At 43.0% G+C, this 24700-nt stretch overlaps 1 protein-coding gene across 3 annotated transcripts in view; it reads left to right on the forward strand.

Annotated features, from left to right (window-relative positions):
- Positions 1-8049, forward strand: part of TLR2 (toll like receptor 2) — a 43163-nt gene extending 35114 nt beyond the window's left edge. The window contains exon 3 of one of the 3 annotated variants that reach the window (XM_073605356.1): positions 861-8049. In XM_073605356.1, coding sequence (XP_073461457.1) covers positions 861-3237 — 2377 coding nt within the window. In that variant the 3' untranslated portion in view covers positions 3238-8049. The remainder of the gene's footprint in view (positions 1-860) is intronic. The other 2 variants (XM_073605364.1, XM_073605374.1) reach the window with 2 other exon arrangements.
- The last annotated feature ends 16651 nt before the right edge of the window (positions 8050-24700 follow it).

Raw genomic sequence — 24700 nt, forward strand, 5'->3', positions numbered from 1 at the left:
GAGTGTGCCCTAGATAGGAATTTAAAGTGTTTGTTACCCCAACACTTCATATTCCTGATATGTGCCTGCTGTAGCATGTACTTGTATAAAAAGTATCCTGTTCTCTTTGCACTGCTTCCTTAATGTGAAATCCCTGGTATTCCTGCTAGTCCCCTTGCTTTTCTATTAAAAACTGACCACACTAAGCAAGAGAACACACCATGGTCAGTTCTCCAGCTATGCTGGGAACTCAATCTACTCTCCTCCGATGATCATACTTGTCCTGACATGCCCCCCCCATTGCACAGCCTATCACTGGAAAGCTCAGTATGCTGCTGCTCCCCCCCCCAGCCCTTTTGCAGCTGAGAACAGAGGGAGCATGATCATTTATAAAAAAAAAAAAAAAAAAGGTATTTATAATGTTTTTCCTTTCCAAAAATGTTTTTGCTTTCATTGTTTTTTAAACTGAATAGGTTGTTTTACAAGGTGATCGTTTACAATCACTTTAAGGTCTAATGTAGCACTAGCCAAAATACCCGGCTTAAGGCATCCATAGACAGCTTGAACTTTGGCTGTATCCTGTTTAATTTGGAGCCATGAGTGGCCTGCAAGCACCACCCAATTTGACAACAGTCAATTTAAAAACGAACTGAGCCAGCAGGAAAATTATTGGTCAAAATCAGATGCAGTCACTGTGCAGCACCACCATTGTAATCAGGCACCTATGGGTACTGCAGCTACCTGAATACATTAGCCTGGAGTGGAAATCCCTCCATCCAGGCTGTTAGCATGGTTTGGGAAATCGATTGATGTCAGCCTTTAGTCTACTGTGAATCTGTCTACTAACCTATCTAATCTGTACTTATTTTTGTTTTTTTTAGGTCCCTCAACATCAGAATGGTTGCATACATATGGAGTCGTTACTTGATCTGTTCATTGGTGGCTTTAACACATTCTTTATATGAAGCTGAAGCCTGTTTTTGTGATGGCATGAATTTCTGTAATTGCTCCTCTAGACATTTGACTGCTATCCCTCCCAACCTGCCAAAACAACTGCAGCTGCTGGACATATCTAATAACTTAATTCAAGAGATTACAGACACAGATCTACAGCCATACAAGGAGCTGGAAGTACTGCTCGTGAACAACAATGACATCCATTCCATTAGCCAAAATGCTTTTCAGTCACTGGCGAATCTTGAAGAGCTGGATATATCTTATAATAAACTTACCAGCACATTGCCTGCTTGGTTTAGACACCTTCAAAGCTTGAAACGGTTAAACCTACTTGGTAACCAATATACATCACTTGGTGAAAGCTCCCTTTTTTCTGCTCTGTCCTCACTGAAGGATTTGAAGATTGGAAATGGTAACTTTGAAGCTTTTCATAGGCATGACTTTGATGGAGTGCTGAGCTTAGATAACCTATACTTAAATATTTCAAATCTCAGGCAATATGCCAATGGTACCCTAAAGACCATAAAATCTATCAGGCATGTTACCATTACTACAAATATACCCCTATTGCCAGACATAATGACAGATCTTTCACTATCTGCTATTGTATTAGAAATCAGAAACATGTCCTTCACACTGCATGAAGATGTAGAATCCTTCATAGCTCTGACTGACACTACGGTGAAGGTTTTAATGTATAGGGAGTGTCTGCTAACTGACAACAGTGCAGCACGACTTATAGAAATTATTCATACCTACAAAAATGTTACAGACTTTGATCTGCTTGATTGTACACTAGAAGGGACAGGGCATGGTGCTCCATTTCTGAAGAATGAAAACTCATCTCTTACCACAGTAGTGATCAAGAATCTGTACATACCAAATTTTTATCTTTTTTCAGACTTAAGGTTTATATATAAGGTAGTGCGGAAAATTAAAAGCGTTACCTGTGTTGATAGCAAAGTGTTTTTGATGCCTTGCAATTTTTCTAGATCCTTTATGATGATGGAGTACCTTGACTTGAGTGGCAATCTCCTGACGGACCTGCTTTTGCAAGGTGCATCTTGTTTTTATGATGGATTTGGTGCTTGGCCTTCACTAAAAACTTTAAATGTGAGCAGAAATCGATTGCTTTCATTACCAAAAGTTGCTGAAACATTATCACATGTATCCTCATTAACTAGCATTGATCTCAGTCAAAACTATTTTGGTGGTTCAAGTTCCTCTTCATGTACATGGCCTGTAAATCTCAAATCCTTAAATATCTCAAATTGCCAGATCAGACAGATCAGTGACTGCATTCCTTTAACTTTGGAGCATTTGGATGTGAGTTTCAATAATCTTGAAGTATTTGGATTTTCTTTGCCAGATTTAAAAGAGCTTTACATATCAGAAAACAGATTAACTAAACTGCCAGCGGATGCCTACCTGCCCAGTTTAAATCTGCTTATAATTAGAGAAAACCGGCTCATTGAGTTTTTCCAGTCTGACTTGAAATTCTTTCCAGATTTAACAGGACTAGATGGAAGAAACAATAGTTACTTCTGCTCCTGTCAGTTTGTGGATTTCATTAGCAAAAATCATAATCTACTCGTTGGTTGGCCACAAGATTACGTTTGTGACTCTCCAACATCTGTCAGAGGCAATCAAATTGACAAAGCAAACCTTCCTCTCTTAATGTGCCACAAAACATTAGTTGTGACAATAACATGCATCATCTTGATATTAGGCATAACCTTTATTTTGGCGCTCTGCTATTATTTTCACATTGTATGGTATGTGAAGATGACCTGTGCCTGGCTGAAAGCAAAGAGAAGACCATTGAAAGTACTGGACAGAGAAATCTGTTATGACGCATATGTATCATATAGTGAAAGAGATTCGGAATGGGTGGAAAATATGATGTTGCCATTATTGGAAAATGGTGATCCTCCGTTCAGGATATGCTTTCATAAGCGAGACTTTGTTCCTGGAAAAACGATCATCGATAACATAATTGATGCCATGGAAACAAGCTACAAAACCCTGTTTATCTTGTCTGAGCACTTTGTTCAAAGCGAATGGTGCAAATATGAGCTGGAATTCTCACACTTTCGTCTTTTTGATGAAAATAACGATACAGCCATTTTGGTTATCCTGGAGCCTATTGAAAGGTCAACGGTCCCAAAAAGATTTGCCAAACTGCGCAAACTCATGAACACAAAAACCTACCTCAAGTGGCCAACAGAGGAAGAGGAACAAGAAGTCTTCTGGACCAACCTGAGGGAAGCTCTTACGCCAGAGGACCACTATCAGTCATAATGTTGTGACAATTGGACAACTGAAAAAAACAACAAAAGGATGCTGTTAAACATATATCTGGCATTAAACACCAATTAAAGACACTAGGTTCAATTAATTAAGCACACATGTTATTTGCTGTGAAGTAAGGAAGTTCCTGGATAGCCGCACTCTGAAGAAAAAACATCTTTATTGAAGAATAAAAATATCCAAAAATACAGTCACATAAGAAGGAGATACAGGATCAAAAATAAGCTAACCCGTTTCACATCATAAGATGCTTACTCATAGCTAACTATAACTTCATTGCAATTTGTGCAAAGCCAGCACCTGGAGCCAGTTCACACTAGGGGGGTAGCAGTTTCAGGTTTGGGAGCTTTGTGAGCGGCATCTTCTTTTCTTCACATGTTATTTGCTGTTACGGTTGCAATCTTCAGCTCTCATTGGCTGCCATTGCTAAAAAGAATGGCAGTTATGATTAACAAAAAAAAAACAAAAAACAAAAACAGATTATGGCTAACAGATCACTGATTCTCTGTCTGTAGGTCAATACATTTTTTGCATGCAGCAACTAAAATGGACTTGTGTATACTTTACTGTGCTATGTACAACGTAATACTACACTGTACGTGTGAACATAATTAATGAGCATATACAGTAAGTCAATATATTAAAATTTTAGAGCTGAAAGTTGTAATATAATAATTGACGGTGATTGCCTTAATCATTTCACTGTGGAAAGTGCAGAAACTATTACACACTTCTGGTAGAGTTCAATTCTTGCCATATGCATTTTTTCATTTAAAAAGGAAAATGGGAAATGCTATAACTGTGTTCAGTATGTATGTTTAGCTCAAATCTAAACTAGGGTGTGCCATTTGAAATCTTTGGTTTGGCTGGTAATGTGTGAAAAAGAGCAAGTATGCAAGGATTTCAGAACTACATGACCCTGAAGAGTATTCCTGTTAAATATAGCTATTCCACTGTCATGCTACTTACTGACTCAGCTTACAAAGCGGAAAAACTGTATAGTCACCATTCCATAATGGTAGTGAAAATTTTTCTTTTTTTTCGCTATACAATTTTTTTTTTTCATTTTGTACTACTACTGAACCTTCGCATAATTAGGAGAAGGTGTGCACATGCTTAGTAGTAGAGATTCAAATTTGTACAAATGCACTCAGCAGATAGAGGGGACACAGCTAGAAGTAAGTTTTGCTTATTACAATATTATATTTCTATATTCTGTGGCTGTTTTAGATAATATTTAGTGGGATTTTTCCCGTAAAGAAGAATTATCACACATTTTTTCACAATATTCAGTTCCGGATGGAACAAAGTGCATGTAGTACTTTTTTCCATTTTCCTAGGTTCCCTGTGACACTAATTGCAATGTCAGACAGGGCACCCCCCTTTGGTGTACGGCCTGAGGCAAGCACTAAAAAGAGGAATGCAGAAGGGTGAGAAGATGACACATTTCACCTACCTCTGCATTTCTCTTGCCATTACTTCCCTCAAGCAAGTGTTGGGAGTCAGCGACAGGCCAACGCCAGCGAATCAGCCTCCTTGCTAGGTAAGGTGTGGGGCGGTTGTGCACCAAGGTGGGGAGCGCCCTGCCCAACATCGCAGCTAGTGTTACCAGGCATCTAGGAAGATCAGACAAAGTACTTTATGTACTTTTGTCTCATCGGGAACTGAATATTTATTTCTTCATACAGCAACTTTTTCTATTTAATTGTAAACTACAATGTGAAAATGTACTTAGCTGATGATTTCTGCATTATTACATTGTTAAAGTGGTGTTCCGCCCAATAAAAAAAAAAAAAAGGAAAAGCCAGCAGCTACACATACTGCAGCTGCTGGCTTTTAACAATAGGACACTTACTTGTCCTGGAGTCTCGCGATGTCGGCACCGCAGCTGATGTTTCCATCAGCTGTCAGGTGCTTCCCCTCGCCATTGCGGGTAAGGGTACCTGGCAGTGTAGCCTTATGGCTTCACCCTGGGAACCCTACTGCGCATATGCGAGGCCCCGCTCCTCTCTCCTACCGGCCCAGCGACAGGGAGAGGAGGAGGAAGGAGAAGGGAGCCCCGCGGTGATGTCACAGGCCGCGGCCTGGACTCCCGGAAGTGGGAACAGTATACTTGTCAAAGACAGGTATCCTGTCCCCCCTCCCCCCCGAAAGGTGCCAACTGTGGCACTGGAGGGGGAGAGGAGACAAATGAGTGGAAGTTCCACTTTTGGGTGGAACTCTGCTTTAAGGGCTATATATCCACCAAACGTGTGTTTAAAATACATTTCCATTAACACAGTAGGGCATAGAAAGTTATTTAATCATAAATGTATAAGCTGGCATTTACTTTTTCATGAGATCTTCTTTGAAGTGGTTGTAAACCCGTCATGAAATCTGAACTAAGCACATACTGTATATCTGTAGTGTTTACTTGTCTTTCTCCAAAGCTCTAAGTGTCGTTTCTCTCTGCTGCTTCTTTCCTCTGTTATCAGCATGAGTAGCTTCTGAGAAGTTTTCCCAACACATGAGATAACATGAGCTAAAATTTGTGACGGGGAGGGAGACACAGCGTGTCTATTCAGAATACAGCTCTGCATGTTCCTTCGTTCCTCTGCCTATGTGGAGGGTGGGGGTTTCTCCAATCAGCTCTCACACAGAGTCTCAGAGCTGCAACTGTAGGTCTCCACTTCCTTCTCTGTACTACTCACAGATGCATAAGGATTTTATCACTTTGAAGGGTTGTAGAGAAGACTGCAGTTAAACAAGGATTTTATCACTTTGAAGGGTTGTAGAGAAGACTCCAGTTAAACAAGTAAAACTTATGCCATCTGAGGCTATTCACTTCACTGGGTATATGTGAGGGTTTACAACCACTTTACGGAATGGTACAAGTAGGCATACTTGCCTTGCACCTTGCCTTTTAGGCACTAAAGCGGAAGAGTTAATTGAGCCAAACTGCTCCCACCCTGGTCTACTCTGCCCCTTTCCCCCAAGACTAAGTTTGTAGCACCAAGGTCCTGGTTAGATTCCCACCAAAAACATTTTGGGGGATTTACTAAAACCAGAGTGTAAAATCTGGTGCAGCTCTGCCCCTCTCCCGCTGCTCTCCGGTGCCCTTCGCCACTTAACGGAGCTGTCGGTAGCGGCGGAGGCGATTGGGTCTGCTCCCTGGCTTGGTATGGAGACGAGTGAGGGGAAGATGGCCCCCACCCATCTCCATACCATTGCAGGGCGGAAGCAACGTAAACATGTCACTTCCGCCCATAGCTCTTAAAGGGACATTTTTTTTTTAAATGACATTTCATTTTGTTTTTTTTTAGCATATAAGTGTAAATATGAGATCTGAGGTCTTTTTGACCCCAGATCTCATATTTAAGAGGTCCTGTCATGCTTTTTCCTATTTCAATGTTTACATTCCTTGTAATAGGAATAAAAGTGGCACTTTTTTTTAAAGAACAGTGTAAAAATAAAAAATAAAAGGTAAAATAAATAAGAAAAAAATTTAAATTTTAAACGCGCCCTGTCCCGCTCAGCTCGCGTTCAGAGGCGAACGCACACATGAGCAGCGCCCGCATATGAAAACGGTGTTCAAACCACACATGTGAAGTATCACCGCGATTGGTAGAGCGAGAGCAATAATTCTAGCCCTAGACCTCCTCTATAATTCAAAACATGCAACCTGTAGAATTTTTTAAACGTCGCCTATGGAGATTTTTAAGGGTAAAAGTTTGTTGCCATTACACGAGCGGGCGCAATTTTGAAGAGCGACATGTTGGGTATCAGTTTACTGGGCGTAACATTATCTTTCACACTATAAAAAATGTGGGTTTACTTTACTGTTGTCTTATTTTTTAATTCAAAAAAGTGTATTTTTTCCAGAAAAAGTGCGCTTATAAGACTGCTGCGCAAGTATGGTGTGACAGAAAGTATTGCAACGACTGCCATATTTTATTTTATTCTTTATTTTTATGTTAGAAAAAGAAATATATAATTTTTGGGGGTTCTAAGTAATTTTCTAGCAAATAAAACTGTTTCTAACTTGTAAACAACAAATCTCAGAAAGAGGCTCGGTCCTTAAGTAGTTAATTGTACGTTTTGTACACTTCAAATAAACCTAGTACAAAACAAGCAAAAAAAAAAAAAAAGGACAGTGTAATGCACTGAATCGTGCACCATACTGCCCTCTAGGTAGCCGGCAACACAGAGAGGCTGGAGCGCTGAATCACTCCGGCTTCTCTGCGATTTCACGGCTAAAAAGTGTGATTTCCCCCCCCTAGGCACAATGTACTTGGGATGCATTGCCAAATACAACTGTACTCATTTGTGATATGTTATGTTTAAGGGTACTACTACGTTACAAACATCCCTATATTTGAGATGGCACACAACACTTTTGGTTTTGTTTTTTTTTTGTTTTTTAGTTTCTCAGTTATTGTACTCTAATTATATGAGCTTTGCTGTATTATTTTGTGCTTAGTCCAGCGAACAGTCTGTGATTATTATTTGATTTGTTTTCAGGAATTTGATTACTTGCCAATTATTTATGTAATACAACCCTTCTGTGTATGCTAAATTGCAGAGACCTTGTCTGATCTATTCCTTTGAATATGTACAACATATGTGTATGTCTTTTTCAATATTGATGTTTTTACTTTATGCCCCTTTCAATAGTAATAAAAACTCTTTTTCAATAAAAAAAGAAAAGAATAACAATGTTTTCAAAAGAAAATGGGTGATCTATATAGTTGGCGTTTCCCATGGTGAAGTTATCTTCTTGTAAACAAGCTTCTTACTCACTTTAAAGTGGTTTTGAACCCAAAAGCAAACATTTATTATATTTCAGCTTACCAAATTCTAAGATGTTATGGCTGCATTTGTTTTCTTTTTTCAGCTTTCTTTCTTATATTTTCACTTGGTGATCCATTCAGTAAGTCTGTTGTTTTTCAAAAGAACACACTCTCCTGCAAATGTAGCAATTTAAAGTTTTGAGGCAAACCATTTACCTTAGACATGGTTGCTCACAACGATTAGCTTTTTTTATTCATGTGTTGCTGAAAATGTTTATAAACTGTTAGCTGGAGTTTGGCTTCAATTTGTTAGCTGCTATTACAGCTATCACTCTCCTCCCCCCCAGACTGACAATGCTGCTGTCCAAAGGTGCCCTCTGTGCTCCTTCATTCAGAGTGGGGGCAGTCTAATACAGGAGGTGTGCTACTGGACAGATCATCAGGTGAAAACAGAGGGGATGAAGTAAAAAAAAGAAAACGAGTGCAGCCACCACATCTAATGTTTGGTAAGCTGAAATATATTACATTTTTGGTTTTGGGTTTAATACCACTTTAAAATTGCTTCTTATTTAGCCACTATAATATTACACTAAAACATTTTTATTAATACAGAATGTTGAATCACTTTCTACATTTCTGTATTTTAAACACTTTCTTAGCATTGTTTGTAATATCCAACCTTTTAGGTTTCAGAACAGCCATACGTTTGTTAAACGACATTAAAGCCCCCTTCATATATGTGCTGTACATGTATTGTTGTATACCTATTGATGCCAGGTAGGGATGGGCCGAACACCCCCTGGTTCGCATCCAGAACATGAGAATGGACCGAAAGTTTGCGCGAACATTCGAACACCGTTAAAGTCTATGGGACTCGAAACGTGAGAAATCAAACGTGCGAATTTTAAGGGCTAATATGCAAGTTATTGTCCTAAAAAGGGTTTGGGGACCTGGGTCCTGCCCCAGGGGACATGTATCAATGGAAAAGAAACTTTTAAAAACGGACGTTTTTTCAGGAGCAGTGATTTTAACCAGTTGCCAACCGGCTAAAGCCAAATGACGGCTGCAGGGCGGTTGGATAACTCTGGGATCACGTCATGTGACGTGATTCCAGAAAACTGCTCCCGCGCGCCCCCTGGGGCGCGCACATGGGAACATCCGTGACCATCACGGATCACAGTAAACAGCCGCTGATCGCGGCCGTTTACCATGTGATTGCTCCGTCGGATGACGGAGCGATCACATGTAAACAAACCGGCGTCATGTCATGACACCGGTTCCTCCCTCCCCTCTCTGTACTGATCGGTACAGAGGGGGAGGGATCGGATGGGAGCCGCACTGTGGGCTGGATGTGTAGTGCCCACAGCGCTGTTCAGTGACATGTGCAGTCACATCCATCCATCCCTCCATGCTCAGCCATCCCCCCATGCTCTGCAATTCCCTGTGCAATACTCTGCAATACCCCGCAATACCCTGTGCAATACTCTGCAATACCCCATAATACTCTGCAATACCCTGTGCAATACTCTGCAATACCCCACAATACTCTGCAATACCCTGTGCAATACTCTGCAATACCCCACAATACTCTGCAATGCCCCGCAATACTCTGCAATGACCCTCAATACTCTGCAATGACCCGCAATACTCTGCAATGACCCGCAATACTCTGCAATACCCTGTGCAATACTCTGCAATACCCCGCAATAATCTACAATGCCCCGCAATACTCTTCAATGCCCCGCAATACTCTGCAATACTCTGCAATGCCCCGCAATACTCTGCAATGCCCCGCAATACTCTGCAATGCCCTGCAATACTCTGCAATGCCCCGTAATATTATGCAATGCCCTGCAATACTCTGCAATACTCTGCAATGCCCCGCAATACTCTGCAATGCCCTGCAATACTCTGCAATGCCCCGCAATACTCTGCAATGCCCCGCAATACTCTGCAATGCCCCGCAATACTCTGCAATGCCCCGCAATGCCCCGCAATACTCTGCAATGCCCTGCAATACTCTGCAATGCCCCGCAATACTCTGCAATGCCCCGTAATACTGTGCAATGCCCTGCAATACCCTGCAATACTCTGCAATACCCCGCAATACTCTGCAATACTCTGCAATACTCTGCAAAACACCGCCATACTCTGCAATACTCGGTGATACCCAGCCATACTTTGCCATGCTCAGCCATACCCAGCCATACTCTGCCGTACCCAGCCATACTCTGCCATACCCAGCCATGCTCGGCTATACTCAGCCATACTCTGCCATACTCGGCTGTACTCGGCCAGGCTGTGGAAGTCTCACACATGTGGTATTGCCGTACTCAGGAGGAGTAGGAGAATCTATTTTGGGGTGTCATTTTTGGTATGTACATGCTATGTGTTAGAAATATTGTATAAATGGACAACTTTGTGTTAAAAAAATGTGTTTTAACCACTTCCCGCCCGCCGGCCGTCATACGACGTCCTTGACTTTGTGCGGGGATATCTGAATGATGGGTGCAGCTACAGGCATCATTCAGATATCAGCTTTTTCAGCCGGCGATTCCCTACACCATAAGAATGATCATAGTGGCTGTTCCACTGCTTGATCATTCTTACGGGAGGCGAGAGGGGATGTACCCCCCCTCTCGCCGCCCTCAGGTGCTTCTACCAACTCACTGCTACGATCGAAGCCAGGATAATTTTTTTATTTTTTTTATTTCAGGCTTCCCAGCCTAGAGGTGAGATGTGGGGTCTTATTGACCCCATATCTCACTGTAAAGAGGACCTGTCATGCCATATTCCTATTACAGGGGATGTTTACATTCCTTGTAATAGAAATAAAAGTGATCAAAAAATGTATTTTTTGGAAAAAAGCCTCAAACTAAAATAAATAAAGTAAAATGAACAATAAAAAAAAAATAAAATTTTTTTTCCCCGTGTCCCCGTGTGCTCGCATGCAGAAGCGAACGCATACGTAAGTTGCGCCCACATATGAAAATGGTGTTCAAACCACACATGTGAGGTATCGATGTGATCAGTAGAGCGAGAGCAATAATTTTGGCCCTAGACCTCCTCTGTAACTCACAACATGTAACCAGTAAATTTTTTTAAAGCGTCTCCTATGGGGATTTTTAAGTAGCGAAGTTTGGCGCCATTCCACGAGCGTGTGCAATATTGAAGGGTGACATGTTAGGTATCTATTTACTCGGGATAACTTCATCTTTCACATTATGCAAAAATATTGGGCTAACTTTACTATTTTGTTTTTTTTAAAGCACAAAACTGTTTTTTTAAAAAAAAAAAACGCGTTCGAAAAATTGCTGCGCAAATACCGTGTGAGATAAAAAGTTGCAACGACCGCCATTGTATTCTCTAGGGTCTTTGCTAAAAAAATATATATAATGTTTTGGGGTTCTATGTAATTTTCTAGCAAATAAATGATGATTTTTACATGTAGGAGAGAAATGTCAGAATTGGCCTGGGTGCTCCAGAATGCCTGAAGGTGCTCTCTGCATGTTGGGCCTCTGTATGCGGCCACACTGTGCAAAAGTCTCACACATGTGGTATCACCGTATTCGGGAGTAATAGCAGAATGTGTTTTTGGGGTGTAATTTGTGGTATGCATATGCTGTGTGTGAGAAATAACCTGCTAATATGACAATTTTGTTAAAAAAAAAAAAGAAAAAAAAATCTTGATTTTTCAAAGAATTGTGGGAAAAAATGACAACTTCAAAAAACTCATCATGCATCTTTCTAAATACCTTGGAATGTCTTCTTTCCAAAAATGGGTCATTTGGGGGGTATTTGTACTTTTCTGGCATGTTAGGGTCTCAAGAAATGATATAGGCCGTCAGTAATTCAGGTGTGATCATTTTTCAGAGATTGGCACCATAGCTTGTGGACTCTATAACTTTCACAAAGACCAAATAATATACACCGATTTGGGTTATTTTTACCAAAGATATGTAGCGGTATAAATTTTGGCCAAAATATATGAAGAAAAAATTACTAATTTGCAAAATTGTATAACAGAAACGAAGAAAAATGCATTTTTTACAGAATTTTCTGTCTTTTTTCTTTTATAGCGCAAAAAATAAAGAATCCAGCGGTGATTAAATACCACCAAAAGAAAGCTCTATTTGTGTGAAAAAAAGGACAAAAATTTCATTTGGGTACAGTGTTGCATGACTGAGTAATTGTCATTTAAAGTGTGAGAGCACCGAAAGCTGAAAATTGGTCTGGTTATTAAGGGGGTTTAAGTGCCCAGTGGTCAAGTGTTAACCACTTCAGCCCCGGAAGGATTTACCCCCTTCCTGACCAGAGCACTTTTTACAATTCGGCACTGCGTCGCTTTAACTGCTAATTGCGCGGTCATGCAATGCTGTACCCAAACGAAATTTGCGTCCTTTTCTTCCCACAAATAGAGCTTTCTTTTGATAGTATTTGATCACCTCTGCCGTTTTTATTTTTTGCGCTATACACGGAAAAAGACCGAAAATTTTGAAAAAAAATGATATTTTCTACTTTTTGTTCTAAAAAAAATCCAATAAACTCAATTTTAGTCATACATTTAGGCCAAAATGTATTCGGCCACATGTCTTTGGTAAAAAAAATGTCAATAAGTGTATATTTATTGGTTTGCGCAAAAGTTATAGCGTCTACAAACTAGGGTACATTTTCTGGAATTTACACAGCCTTTAATTTATGACTGCCTATGTCGTTTCTTGAGGTGCTAAAATGGCAGGGCAGTACAAAACCCCCACAAATGACCCCATTTTGGAAAGTAGACACCCCAAGGAATTTGCTGAGAGGCATGTTGAGCCCATTGAATATTCATTTTTTTTGTCCCAAGTGATTGAACAATGACAAAAAAAAAAAAAAAAAAAAAAAATTACAAAAAGTTGTCACTAAATGATATATTGCTCACACAGGCCATGGGCATATGTGGAATTGCACCCCAAAATACATTTAGCTGCTTCTCCTGAGTATGGGGATACCACATGTGTGGGACTTTTTGGGAGCCTAGCCGCGTACGGGGCCCCGAAAACCAATCACTGCCTTCAGGATTTCTAAGGGCGTACATTTTTGATTTTACTCCTCACTACCTATCACAGTTTTGAAGGCCATAAAATGCCCAGATGACATAAAACCCCCCCAAATGACCCCATTTTGGAAAGTAGACACCCCAAGCTATTTGCTTTGAGGCATGTTGAGTCCATGGAATATTTTATATTTTGACACAAGTTGCGGGAAAGTGACAAATTTTTTTTTTTTTTTTTTTTTTTTGCACAAAGTTGTCACTAAATGATATATTGCTCACACAGGCCATGGGCATATGTGGAATTGCACCCCAAAATACATTTAGCTGCTTCTCCTGAGTACGGGGATACCACATGTGTGGGACTTTTTGGGAGCCTAGCCGCGTACGGGGCCCCGAAAACCAATCACTGCCTTCAGGATTTCTAAGGGCGTACATTTTTAATTTTACTCCTCACTGCCTATCACAGTTTCGGAGGCCATGGAATGCCCAGGTGGCACAAACCCCCCCCAAATGACCCCATTTTGGAAAGTAGACACCCCAAGCTATTTGCTGAGAGGCATGGTGAGTATTTTGCAGCTCTCATTTGTTTTTGAAAATAAAGAAAGACGAGAAAAAACATTTTTTTTTTTTCTTTTTTCAATTTTCAAAACTTTGTGACAAAAAGTGAGGTCTGCAAAATACTCACTATACCTCTCATCAAATAGCTTGGGGTGTCTACTTTCCAAAATGGGGTCATTTGGGGGTTTTTTTTGCCACCTGGGCATTCCATGGCCTCCGAAACTGTGATAGGCAGTGAAGAGTGAAATCAAAAATTTACGGCCTTAGAAAGCCTGAAGGCAGTGATTGGTTTTCGGGGTCCCGTACGCGGCTAGGCTCCCAAAAAGTCTCACACATGTGGTATCCCCGTACTCAGGAGAAGCAGCAGAATGTATTTTGGGGTGTAATTTCACATATTCCCATGGCATGTTTGAGCAATATATCATTTAGTGACAACTTTGCGCAAAAAAAAATTAAAAAAATAAAAAATTGTCTCTTTCCCGCAACTTGTGTCACAATATAAATTATTCCATGGACTCAACATGACTCTCAGCAAATAGCTTGGGGTGTCTACTTTCCAAAATGGGGTCATTTGGGGGGGTTTTGAACTGTCCTGGCATTTTATGCACAACATCTAGAAGCTTATGTCACACATCACCCACACTTCTAACCACTTGAAGACAAAGCCCTTTCTGACACTTATTGTTTACATAAAAAAATAATTTTTTTTTGCAAGAAAATTACTTTGAACCCCCAAACATTATATATTTTTTTTAAAGCAAATGCCCTACAGATTAAAATGGTGGGTGTTTCATTTTTTTTTTTCACACAGTATTTGCGCAGCAATTTTTCAAACGCATTTTTTGGGGAAAAAACACACTTTTTTACATTTTAATGCACTAAAACACACTATATTGCCCAAATGTTTGATGGAATAAAAAAGATGATCTTAGGCCGAGTACATGGATACCAAACATGACATGCTTTAAAATTGCGCACAAACGTGCAGTGGCGACAAACTAAATACATTTTTAAAAGCCTTTAAAAGCCTTTACAGGTTACCACTTTAGATTTACAGAGGAGGTCTACTGCTAAAAATACTGCCCTCGATCTGACCTTCGCGGCGATACCTCACATGCATGGTGCAATTGCTGTTTACATTTGACGCCAGACCGACGCTTGCGTTCGCCTTAGCGCGAGAGCAGGGGGGACAGGGGTGCTTTTTTTTTTTTTTTTTTTTTTTTCCTTTATTATTATTATTTTTTTATCTTATTTTTAAACTGTTCCTTTCATTTTTTTTTTTTTAATCATTTTTATTGTTATCTCAGGGAATGTAAATATCCCCTATCATAGCAATAGGTAGTGACAGGTACTCTTTTTTGCAAAAATTGGGGTCTATTAGACCCTAGATTTCTCCTCTGCCCTCAAAGCATCTGACCACACCAAGATCGGTGTGATAAAATGCTTTCCCAATTTCCCGATGGCGCTGTTTACATCCGGCGAAATCTAAGTCATAAAATGCTCGTAGCTTCCGGTTTCTTAGGCCATAGAGATGTTTGGAGCCACTCTGGTCTCTGATCAGCTCTATGGTCAGCTGGCTGAATCACCGGCTGCATTTTCAGGTTCCCTGTTGAGACAGGAGAGCCAGAGAAAAACACGGAAGACGTTGGGGGGGGGAGGGGCATTCCCTCCCACTGCTTGTAAAAGCAGTCTAGAGGCTAATTAGCCGCTAGGATTGCTTTTACATGAAAGCCGACCGCTGGCTGAAAAGAATGATACCAAGATGATACCTAAACCTGCAGGCATCATTCTGGTATAACCACTCAAAGTCGTGAATGGCGTACCTGAAGACAAAAAAATGGTTAACAATAAAGCACAGTAAACGGTAAGGTATAAAAAATTGCATACCTGAAAAGCAAACATGATAAAACATAACAACAATAAAACATTGCAGAATAGAATACAGTAAAAAAGAACAGAACAATAGAGAGAGAGAAAGAACAATAAAACGACAACTATTTTTTTTTTTATTTTATATTTTTGTATGTGTTTTTTTTTTTTTTTTTTTTTTACACTTTTTTTTGTAACTAACTTTTATAACTGTAACCGGTTCCAGGTTCGGGTCTCTCAAAATGCGATGGCATCTTGGGAGACCCTGTGAAAGTGTGTCCTAGTCTGTGCAATGCTGTACCCTACGCTAATACTCAACTAGTGAATGGTAGTGTTCAAAACATTCACCAATGCAAAGACCAGGATTGTCAGGACAGGAGGGACAATAATAGCGGGTGTCACGCCTATATCTGCGCTTGCTGCAGACACGACATCTTTTTTGGGGGGGTTCGTTGGGTAGGGGTACTCGGGAGGACATAAAGAAAATGCCTCTCATGCAGCCGACTGCATTTGGTTGGGGATGTGAATGGGGGAAGTACGGGCGCTGCAGAAGTGGTGGGTTCCCAATTAGGATTGGCGAATGCAGCAGGAAGGGCACTATGGACACGACAGGCCTGTGTTTGTCTTTTTGGTGGCAGCGGGACACTACTTGTGCTTGCCACCTCACCAGCTTGAACTGCACTTATGGGACTCGCCACGTCACCAAGTGTTACTGCAGTGCTGGTTTGACTACGACCGGGGTGTACTAGGCCGCTGGTGCTTGCCAGTTCACCAAAACGCTACCAAAAAAACTGTTAGCGATCGCAAGGATCAGGCCTGACTCTGCGAACGCTGCAGTTATGCGTTTAGTGTTTTGTAAGTGTCAGTGATCGATCGATACTGCACTTGGGTGGGCTGGGCTGGGCCGGGTGGAGGGGCAAAACGCAGGTGCTAGCAGGTATCTGGGCTGATCCCGCTAACACTGCGTTTGTGGGAACCCTAAACTGCTGGGGACGCTAGTATAGATCTGATCAGATCAGATATTGATCCGATCAGATACTATACCACTAAGGGAGGCGTATGCTGCGTGCGTGGGTGTTAGCGGTACTGGCGCTAATCTGACGCTGCCTGGGGCTGGTGCTTGCCAGTTCACCAAAACGCTACCAAAAAAACTGTTAGCGATCGCAGGGATCAGGCCTGACTATGCGAACGCTGCAGTTATGCGTTTAGTGTTTTGTAAGTGACAGTGATCGATCGATACTGCACTTGGGTGGGCCGGGCAGAGGGGCAAAACGCAGGTGCTAGCGGGTATCTGGGCTGATCCCGCTAACACTGCGTTTTCGGGAACCCTAAACTGCTGGGGACGCTAGTATAGATCTGATTGGATCAGATATTGATCCGTACAGATACTATACCACTAAGGGAGGCGTATGCTGCGTGCGTGGGTGTTAGCGGTACTGGCGCTAATCTGACGCTGCCTGGGGCGACGCATATCACCGCCGGGCGACCGGGGGGCTAAACCTTTATTCGGTAATAAACGGCGGGTGCCCTGACACTATAAAAAATAAACAAACTAACCAGCGTCACCGTAACAGTTATACGGTGATCAGTGGTGAAAGGGTTAACTAGGGGGCAATCAAGGGGTTAAAACATTTATTAGGTAGTATATGGGGGTCCCTGTCGCTATAAAACGCTGACGGCGAACCTAAATATTTACGTTCCTAACTAGCGTCACCAGCGACACTAATACAGCGATCAGAAAAATGATCGCTTAGTGACACTGGTGACAGGGGGTGATCAAGGGGTTAAAACTTTATTAGGGGGGGTTAGGGGGGTATCCTAGACCTAAAGGGGGGTAATACTACCTGCCCTAACACTGTAACTGTCACAAACTGACACTATGCAGTAATCAGAAAAAAAAAAAAAAAAAAAAAAAAAAAAAATACTGCTAATGTCAGTTTGTGACAGGGGGGGGGGGGTGATTGGGGGGGGATCGGGGGGTGATCGGGGGGGGATCGGGGGTGTAAGGTATGCCTGGCATGTTCTACTGTGTGTGTGTGTGTGTTGTGTGCACTTACATGTCTTCTCTCCTCGGCGCTGGACGGAAACTGCCGAGCCGAGGAGAGATGACATCACATCCTCTGCCTGTGTGAAACTACACACAGGCAGGGGAGGATTCCTATTGGCTGGGAGCGATCGCGAGGGGGGGGCCACGATCGGATGGTCTCCCCCTCGCCTCCCGACGCTCCCAGTCAGATGCCGACCGCCGATGGCACCGGGGGGGGGTCCGATCGGACCCCCCGCCCGCGGGAGGCAGATCACGTATATATACGTGATTCTGCCTGCCCGTGCCATTCTGCCGACGTATATCTACGTTAGGCGGTCGGCAAGTGGTTAATGATGCTTAAAGTGAAAAAAAAAAAGTGAAATATTCCTTTAAATATCGGACCTGGGGGGTGTCTATAGCATGCCTGTAAAGTGGCGCATGTTTCCCGTGTTTAGAACAGTCCCTGCATAAAATTACATTTCTAAAGGAATAAAAGTATTTTTAAACTGCTTGCGGCTTTAATGTAATGTCGGGTCCAGGCAATATAGATGAAAATTATTGAGAAAAACGGCATGGGTAACCCCCCCGCCCATTTCCAGGCCCTTTGGGTCTTGTATGGATATTAAGGGGAACCCCGCACCCAAATTAAAAAAAGAAAAGGCGTGGGGCCCCCAGGCCCTATATACTCTGAACAGCAGTATACAGGCGGTCCAAACAAGAGAGGGACTGTAGGTTTGTTCTTATGTAGAATCTGTTTGTAATTTGGAACAGGTACATTTTGTAAGTGTAGCTCCAGCCAAAAAATCTATTTTAAAGCTTTTTGGAAAAGGTAGGGAAGGGTTATCACCCCTGTAACATTTGTTTTGCTGTCTGTGCCCCTGTTCAGAAGATTTCACCTCACTTTCTGTCCCAATGACAATTGGATTTTGAAAATTTGGGGGTTTTAAGGGAAACAAGAATTGGTGATAAATCAGTGGAGGAGGCACCTTTTTCCCATATTAACTCTTACAGGAGAGAATTTCCCTTCCTAGGGGTAGATCTCCTCTCACTTCCAGTTGTCTCCCTCCATTTGTAAGTGGGATTTTTGAAAATAGGGGACCGCCTGTATATACTATAAGGCCTGCCCTATACACTCTGCGGAAAATTGGGCCTTAGGTGTTGGTGGTACCATAACACTGTAAGCCCTCACAGCTACTCTTGCTGGGCACTGGAACGGGCCCTGCTGTGAAATATTATATCAAGAATAGTAATTACATGCCCCTGTTAAACAGGGGCAGAAAAATTGGGCCTTAGGCAGTGGTGGTGGTGGTGGCACAAGACTGTAAAGCCTCACAGATACTCTTGTTGAGCGCAGGAACGGGCCCTGCTGTGAAATATTATATCAAGAATTGTAATTACATGCCCCTGTTTAACAAGGGCAGAAAAATTGGGCCTTTGGTGGTGGTGGTGCCACAACACTGCAACCCCACACAGATACTCTTGTTGAGCGCAGGAACAAGCCCTGCTGCAAAATATTACAACAAAAATTGTAATTACACGCCCCTGTTAAACAGGGGCAGAAAAATTGGGCCTTAGCCAGTGGTGGTGGTGCCCAGAACCAAAAATGTTCTTAGAAGCTATTAACATGAACATTGAAGAGGAATAGTATAGTCACTCAGCATAACAGGATAGTCACTCAGCATCAGCAAAGACAGTCTTCAAGGGATCTCACATTCATAAAAAAATTATTCGGTTACATCAGCATCAGGTGCTTGGTAGCTGGTGATCCAAGACGGATTCATTTTTATGAAGGTGAGCCGATCAACCTAGTCGGTGGACAGGCGCACTCTGTGATCAGTTACAAAGCCTCCAGCAGCACTGAATAAGCGTTTCGAAAGAACGCTGGATGCAGGACAGGCCAGTAGCTCAATTGCATACTGTGCAAGCTCTGGCCAGTGTTTCTTCCTCAAGACCCAGTAACCCAGTGGATTTTCGGTTGGAAAGGTCCCCAAGTCTGATCTTGCCCCTAGGTATTCCTGCACCATGTACAACAGATGCTGGCGATGGTTGCTGGAACCAGGGCGGACTGACAACTCATGGGGCCCCCGGGCAATAGGAGATTATGGGTCCCCCAGGCATTAGGAGATTATGGGGTCACACAGTATACACACACATACACAGTATACAGACATACACAGTATACAATCACAGTACACACAGTATACACATACATACACACACACACACACAGTATACACATACATATACACACAGTACACACACAGTATACTCATACATATACACACAGTATACACATACATACACACAGTACACACACACAGTATACATATACATAGACACAGTAAACATATACATACAGTATACACATACAGTATACATAGGGTTGCTACCTTTTCTTCGAGCCAAACCCAAACACTTCAGCCGGGCTTGGCATTTTTTTTGTAGCATACACTATGAGATTGTAAAATACCTGGGACGCCTCTGTGTGCCCTAGGGGAGTAGTAATGCGGCACGAGCAGCGGTGAACAGTGGGTGTAACCAATTGCATATAGTGCAGGTGTGTGTAATGTACAATATAGTGTATATAGTGCAGGCGTGTGTAATGTACAATATAGTGTATATAGTGCAGGCTTGTGTAATGTACAATATAGTGTATATGTAGTGTATATTGTACAATATATTGTATACAGTGCAGGCGTGTGTAATGTACAATATAGTGTATATAGTGCAGGCTTGTGTAATGTACAATATAGTATATATATAGTGTATATTGTACAATATAGTGTATATAGTGCAGGCGTGTGTAATGTACAATATAGTGTATATGTAGTGTGTATTGTACAATATAGTGTATATAGTGCAGGCTTGTGTAATGTACAATATAGTGTATATGTAGTGTGTATTGTACAATATAGTGTATATAGTGCAGGCTTGTGTAATGTACAATATAGTGTATATGTAGTGTAATATTGTACAATATATTGTATATAGTACAGGCGTGTGTAATGTACAATATAGTGTATATAGTGCAGGCTTGTGTAATGTACAATACAGTATATATGTAGTGTATATTGTACAATTTAGTGTATATAGTGCAGGCATGTGTAATGTACAATATAGTGTATATGTAGTGTGTATTGTACAATATAGTGTGTATGTAGTATGTATTGTACAATGTAGTGTATATAGTGCAGGCGTGTGTAATGTACAATATAATGCAGGTGTGTCTAATGTACAATATAGTGCAGGCGTGTGTCATGTACAATATAGTGTATATTTAGTGTGTAATGTACAATATAGTGTATATAGTGCAGGCGTGTGTAATGTACAATATAGTTTATATGTAGTGTGTAATGTTTAGTGGGGAGCCTCCCAGTGTAATTTTGGGGGGTGGGGGGAGGTCTCCTGGTGTAGTATGGGGGGGGGACAAGGGAGAGGAGGGGGACTGACAGAGAGGAAGGGGCTGACAGAGAGGAGGGGGGGGCTGACAGAGAGGAGGGGGGCTGACAGAGAGGAAGGGGGGGCTGACAGAGAGGAAGGGGGGGCTGACAGAGAGGAAGGGGAGGCTGACAGATCATACCTCGCTGTGATCATACCTTTGGGTTCCCGCCGTGTGGAGGAGGTCTCGGGCTCCCCGGGTCACCTCAATATGTTGTCTCCCCAGCTGTGGTGGAGCAGGAAGAGGCAAGGCTCCATGAGGTAAGGAGGCGCTCTTACACAGACAAGTGTAGGAGAGGAGCAGATAGGTGCACAGCCCTCGGCGCCATCTGCCACATAGTAAAACACAGAGCTACGGGGCGGAGGACGGGACAAACCGGGACACCGAGGCGCTGGATATATGTTGTGCGTGCCCGGGTTTCCAGGGGACAGAAACCTGGGCACAAGTTGCCAAAACCGTAATGTCCGGGTCAATCCTCTATGGGTGGCAACCCTAAGTATACACATACATTAACACACAATACACACGCACAGTATACACAGACATGCACACAGTATATATACACACACACACAGTATACACATACATATACACACACAGACACACAGTATACACACACACACTAGCACTTTTCATCTAGAAATCATTCTGATTGAACACACTGCTGCTGCCCCCATCTCCTGGCATGCTGGTACTTGTAGTGCCCCAGCAGCTCACAGACACATTAGGTGGTAATACAGGAGAGGAGGAGACTGTTCCTGTGTACTGGTGGGCAGGTAATCAGTAGAAAGATGTAGCAGAGATTGGGTGAGATATTCAGAAAGTCCTTCCTCCAGGAGCAGTGCACTTATTACACAGAAAAACGATCTAATAGCCTCAGAAACAGGAGGAGCCATGGTAGGGGAAACACGTCCTCCCCCTGCTCAACAGGGTAAGCCACTGACAAGAATGCATTTAGCTGGGGCCAGTTAGCTTACCTTCTATCAGGCAGCAGTGTCCCCTCCTCCCCTCCAGCAGTCGGCATCTCCTCTGCTACAGACAAATAAGCCGCTCTGGAGAAGGGGGAGTGTGCAGTGTATTTTTATTGACTGATGAGGTACTGGAGAGGTGGGGCAGCTATAATCCCGTGATTTTTAGACCAAAATGATGTCGGTAAGGCACATTTCAGGGGCAGATGTAAAAAAACACTGATTTTTACATACTGTCCCTAGTTTTACTGAGACTAGCAACCCTGATGGGGCCCCCTAGTGGCCTGGGGGCCCTCGGGCAATGCCCGAGAGCCCAAATGGTCAGTCTGCCCCTTTCTGGAACTGATCAGACCTTGGGGCTGCGGACTAAAAAATTGTCTGAATGCATCGGTCAGACGGCCACCTTCTCCACCGCTCCTTCTGTGACTGACCAAAGCCTCAGCAACACGTTGTCCAGGAGGACCAGGAAATTGTAACCTCCCAGGCTCTGGAAACATGTTGCACAAACCTTTCTGCAAGGCCTCCCTCTTTGACGGCTGGATAAGTTCTGCCACCTTACCCTTGTAACGTGGATCAAGAAGGGTTGCCAGCCAGTACTGATCCCTCTCCTTGATACCACGAATCTGAGGGTCCTTTCCCAGGCTTTGCAGGATCAGGGAGGCCATGCAGCGAAGGTTTGCTTAGGCATTCTGGCTGGAGTCCTCTGGGTCACTAAGGACGACCTGATCCGCAGTCACCTCCTGCCAGCCACGTACAAGTCTATGGGTTTCTGGGGCCTGAAAATTATCCCTTTAAGACTGCTGCTGATGCTGAGTGCCAGGCTCCACCTCCATGCTGACATAATCCTCCTCCTCCTCTTCCTGTGTAATAGGCGGGCCTGCAGGAATACTGTCTGGATAAAGGGGTCCTTGAGAGGTAAGGAAGTCCTCCTCTTCCTCCCTCTGTTCTGCCTCATGTGCCCTGTCCATTATTCCACGCAGCGTGTGCCCCAACAGGTAGACAAGAGGGACAGTATCACTGATGCATGCACTGTCACTGCTCACCATCCTCGTGGCCTCCTCAAATGGTGACAGGACAGTGCATGCATCCTTGATCATGAGCCACTGGCGTGGTGAAAAAAAGCCAAGCTCCCTTGACCCTGTCCTGGTGCCATACTCGCACAGGTAGTCATTGATGGCCCTCTGCTGCGTGTGCAGCCAATGCAGCATAGCCAACATTGAGTTCCACCTGGTGGGCATGTCACAGATGAGGCGGTAGTTGGACAGGTTGCATTCCTTTTAGAGGTCAGCCAGCTGAGCACTGGCATTATATGACCGGCGGAAATGCCCACAGACTTTCCTGACCTGCCTCAGGAGATCCTGTAAGCCTGGGTACCTGCACAAGAACCGCTGCACCACCAAATTAAGGACGTGAGCCAAACAGGGAACATGGGTGAAGTGTCCCTCTTGGAGGGCGGAGAGGAGGTTGGTGCCATTTTCACAAACCACCATTCCTGGCTGAAGCTGGCGTGGCGTCAACCACCTCTGAACCTGCCCCTGCAGAGCTGTCAGAATCTCTGCCCCAGTGTGGCTCCTTTCCCCTAAGCAGACCAATTCAAGCACCGCATGGCATCTTTTTGCCTGAGTGCTTGCGTAGCCCTTAGAATGCCTATGGAGCACCTCTGGTTCCAAGCACAAATCTGCACAGGAAGGAAGAAGAAGAGGAGGGGGTGGAGGAGAGAGGTGTGGCAGAATCACCACTACCAGCATTTTGGAGGAGTGGTGGCGAAACAAGATCCAACAATACTGCACCCTGTCCTGCATCCTTCCCAGCTGCCAGCAGGGTTACCCATGCCTGCTGGACCATGAGTCAGCGGTAATATGTCACATACCTGACCGCCCTGTCCAACGAGGCCAAGACATTACCTTCCACATGTCGGTAGAGAGCCGGAATGGCCTTCCGACAAAAAAAAAATTGGCGTTTGGGAACCTGCCACTGAGGTACCGCACATTCCACAAATTCTCTCAGGGGGCAGAGTCTACCAGCTGAAAAAGCAGCAGTTGGAGTGCTAGCAATTTAGCCAAGCTAGCATTCAGCCACTAAGCATGTGGATCAAATTTCTTTCGCCGGTTTAGCAACTGGGGTAGGGAAATTTGCCTGCTACAATCGGATGTTGGTGTATCGCTAGCAGATTGCCTGCAAGTGCTTGGGACACATAATTCTACACCTTCATTCCTCTCAGTGCAAGTCTCTGAGAGGACTGAAGTTATAGTGGGGTTAGAGATCCCAGCTGATGAGGAGCAAGGAGAGGTCCGCCTTGTTCTTTGGTGTGGGTCTTTTAAGTACTGTTGCCAACGGACTGCATGGGAGCTCGACATACAGTTGCAATAAAAAGTATGTGAACCCTTTTGGAATGATATGGATTTCTGCACAAATTGGTCATAAAATGTGATCTAATCTTCATCTAAGTCACAACAATAGACAATCACAGTCTGCTTAAACTAATAACACACAAAGAATTACATGTTACCATGTTTTTATTGAACACACCATGTAAACATTCACAGTGCAGGTGCAAAAAGTATGTGAACCCTTGGATTTAATAACTGGTTGAACCTCCTTTGGCAGCAATAACTTCAACCAAACGTTTCCTGTAGTTGCAGATCAGACGTGCACAACGTTTAGGAGTAATTCTTGACTATTCCTCTTTACAGAACTGTTTCAGTTCAGCAATATTCTTGGGATGTCTGGTGTGAATCGTTTTCTTGAGGTCATGCCACAGCATCTCAATCGGTTTGAGGTCACGACTCT

The sequence above is a fragment of the Aquarana catesbeiana genome, linkage group LG01 (assembly GCF_042186555.1).
Source record: "Aquarana catesbeiana isolate 2022-GZ linkage group LG01, ASM4218655v1, whole genome shotgun sequence".
Taxonomy (NCBI): Eukaryota; Metazoa; Chordata; class Amphibia; order Anura; family Ranidae; genus Aquarana; species Aquarana catesbeiana.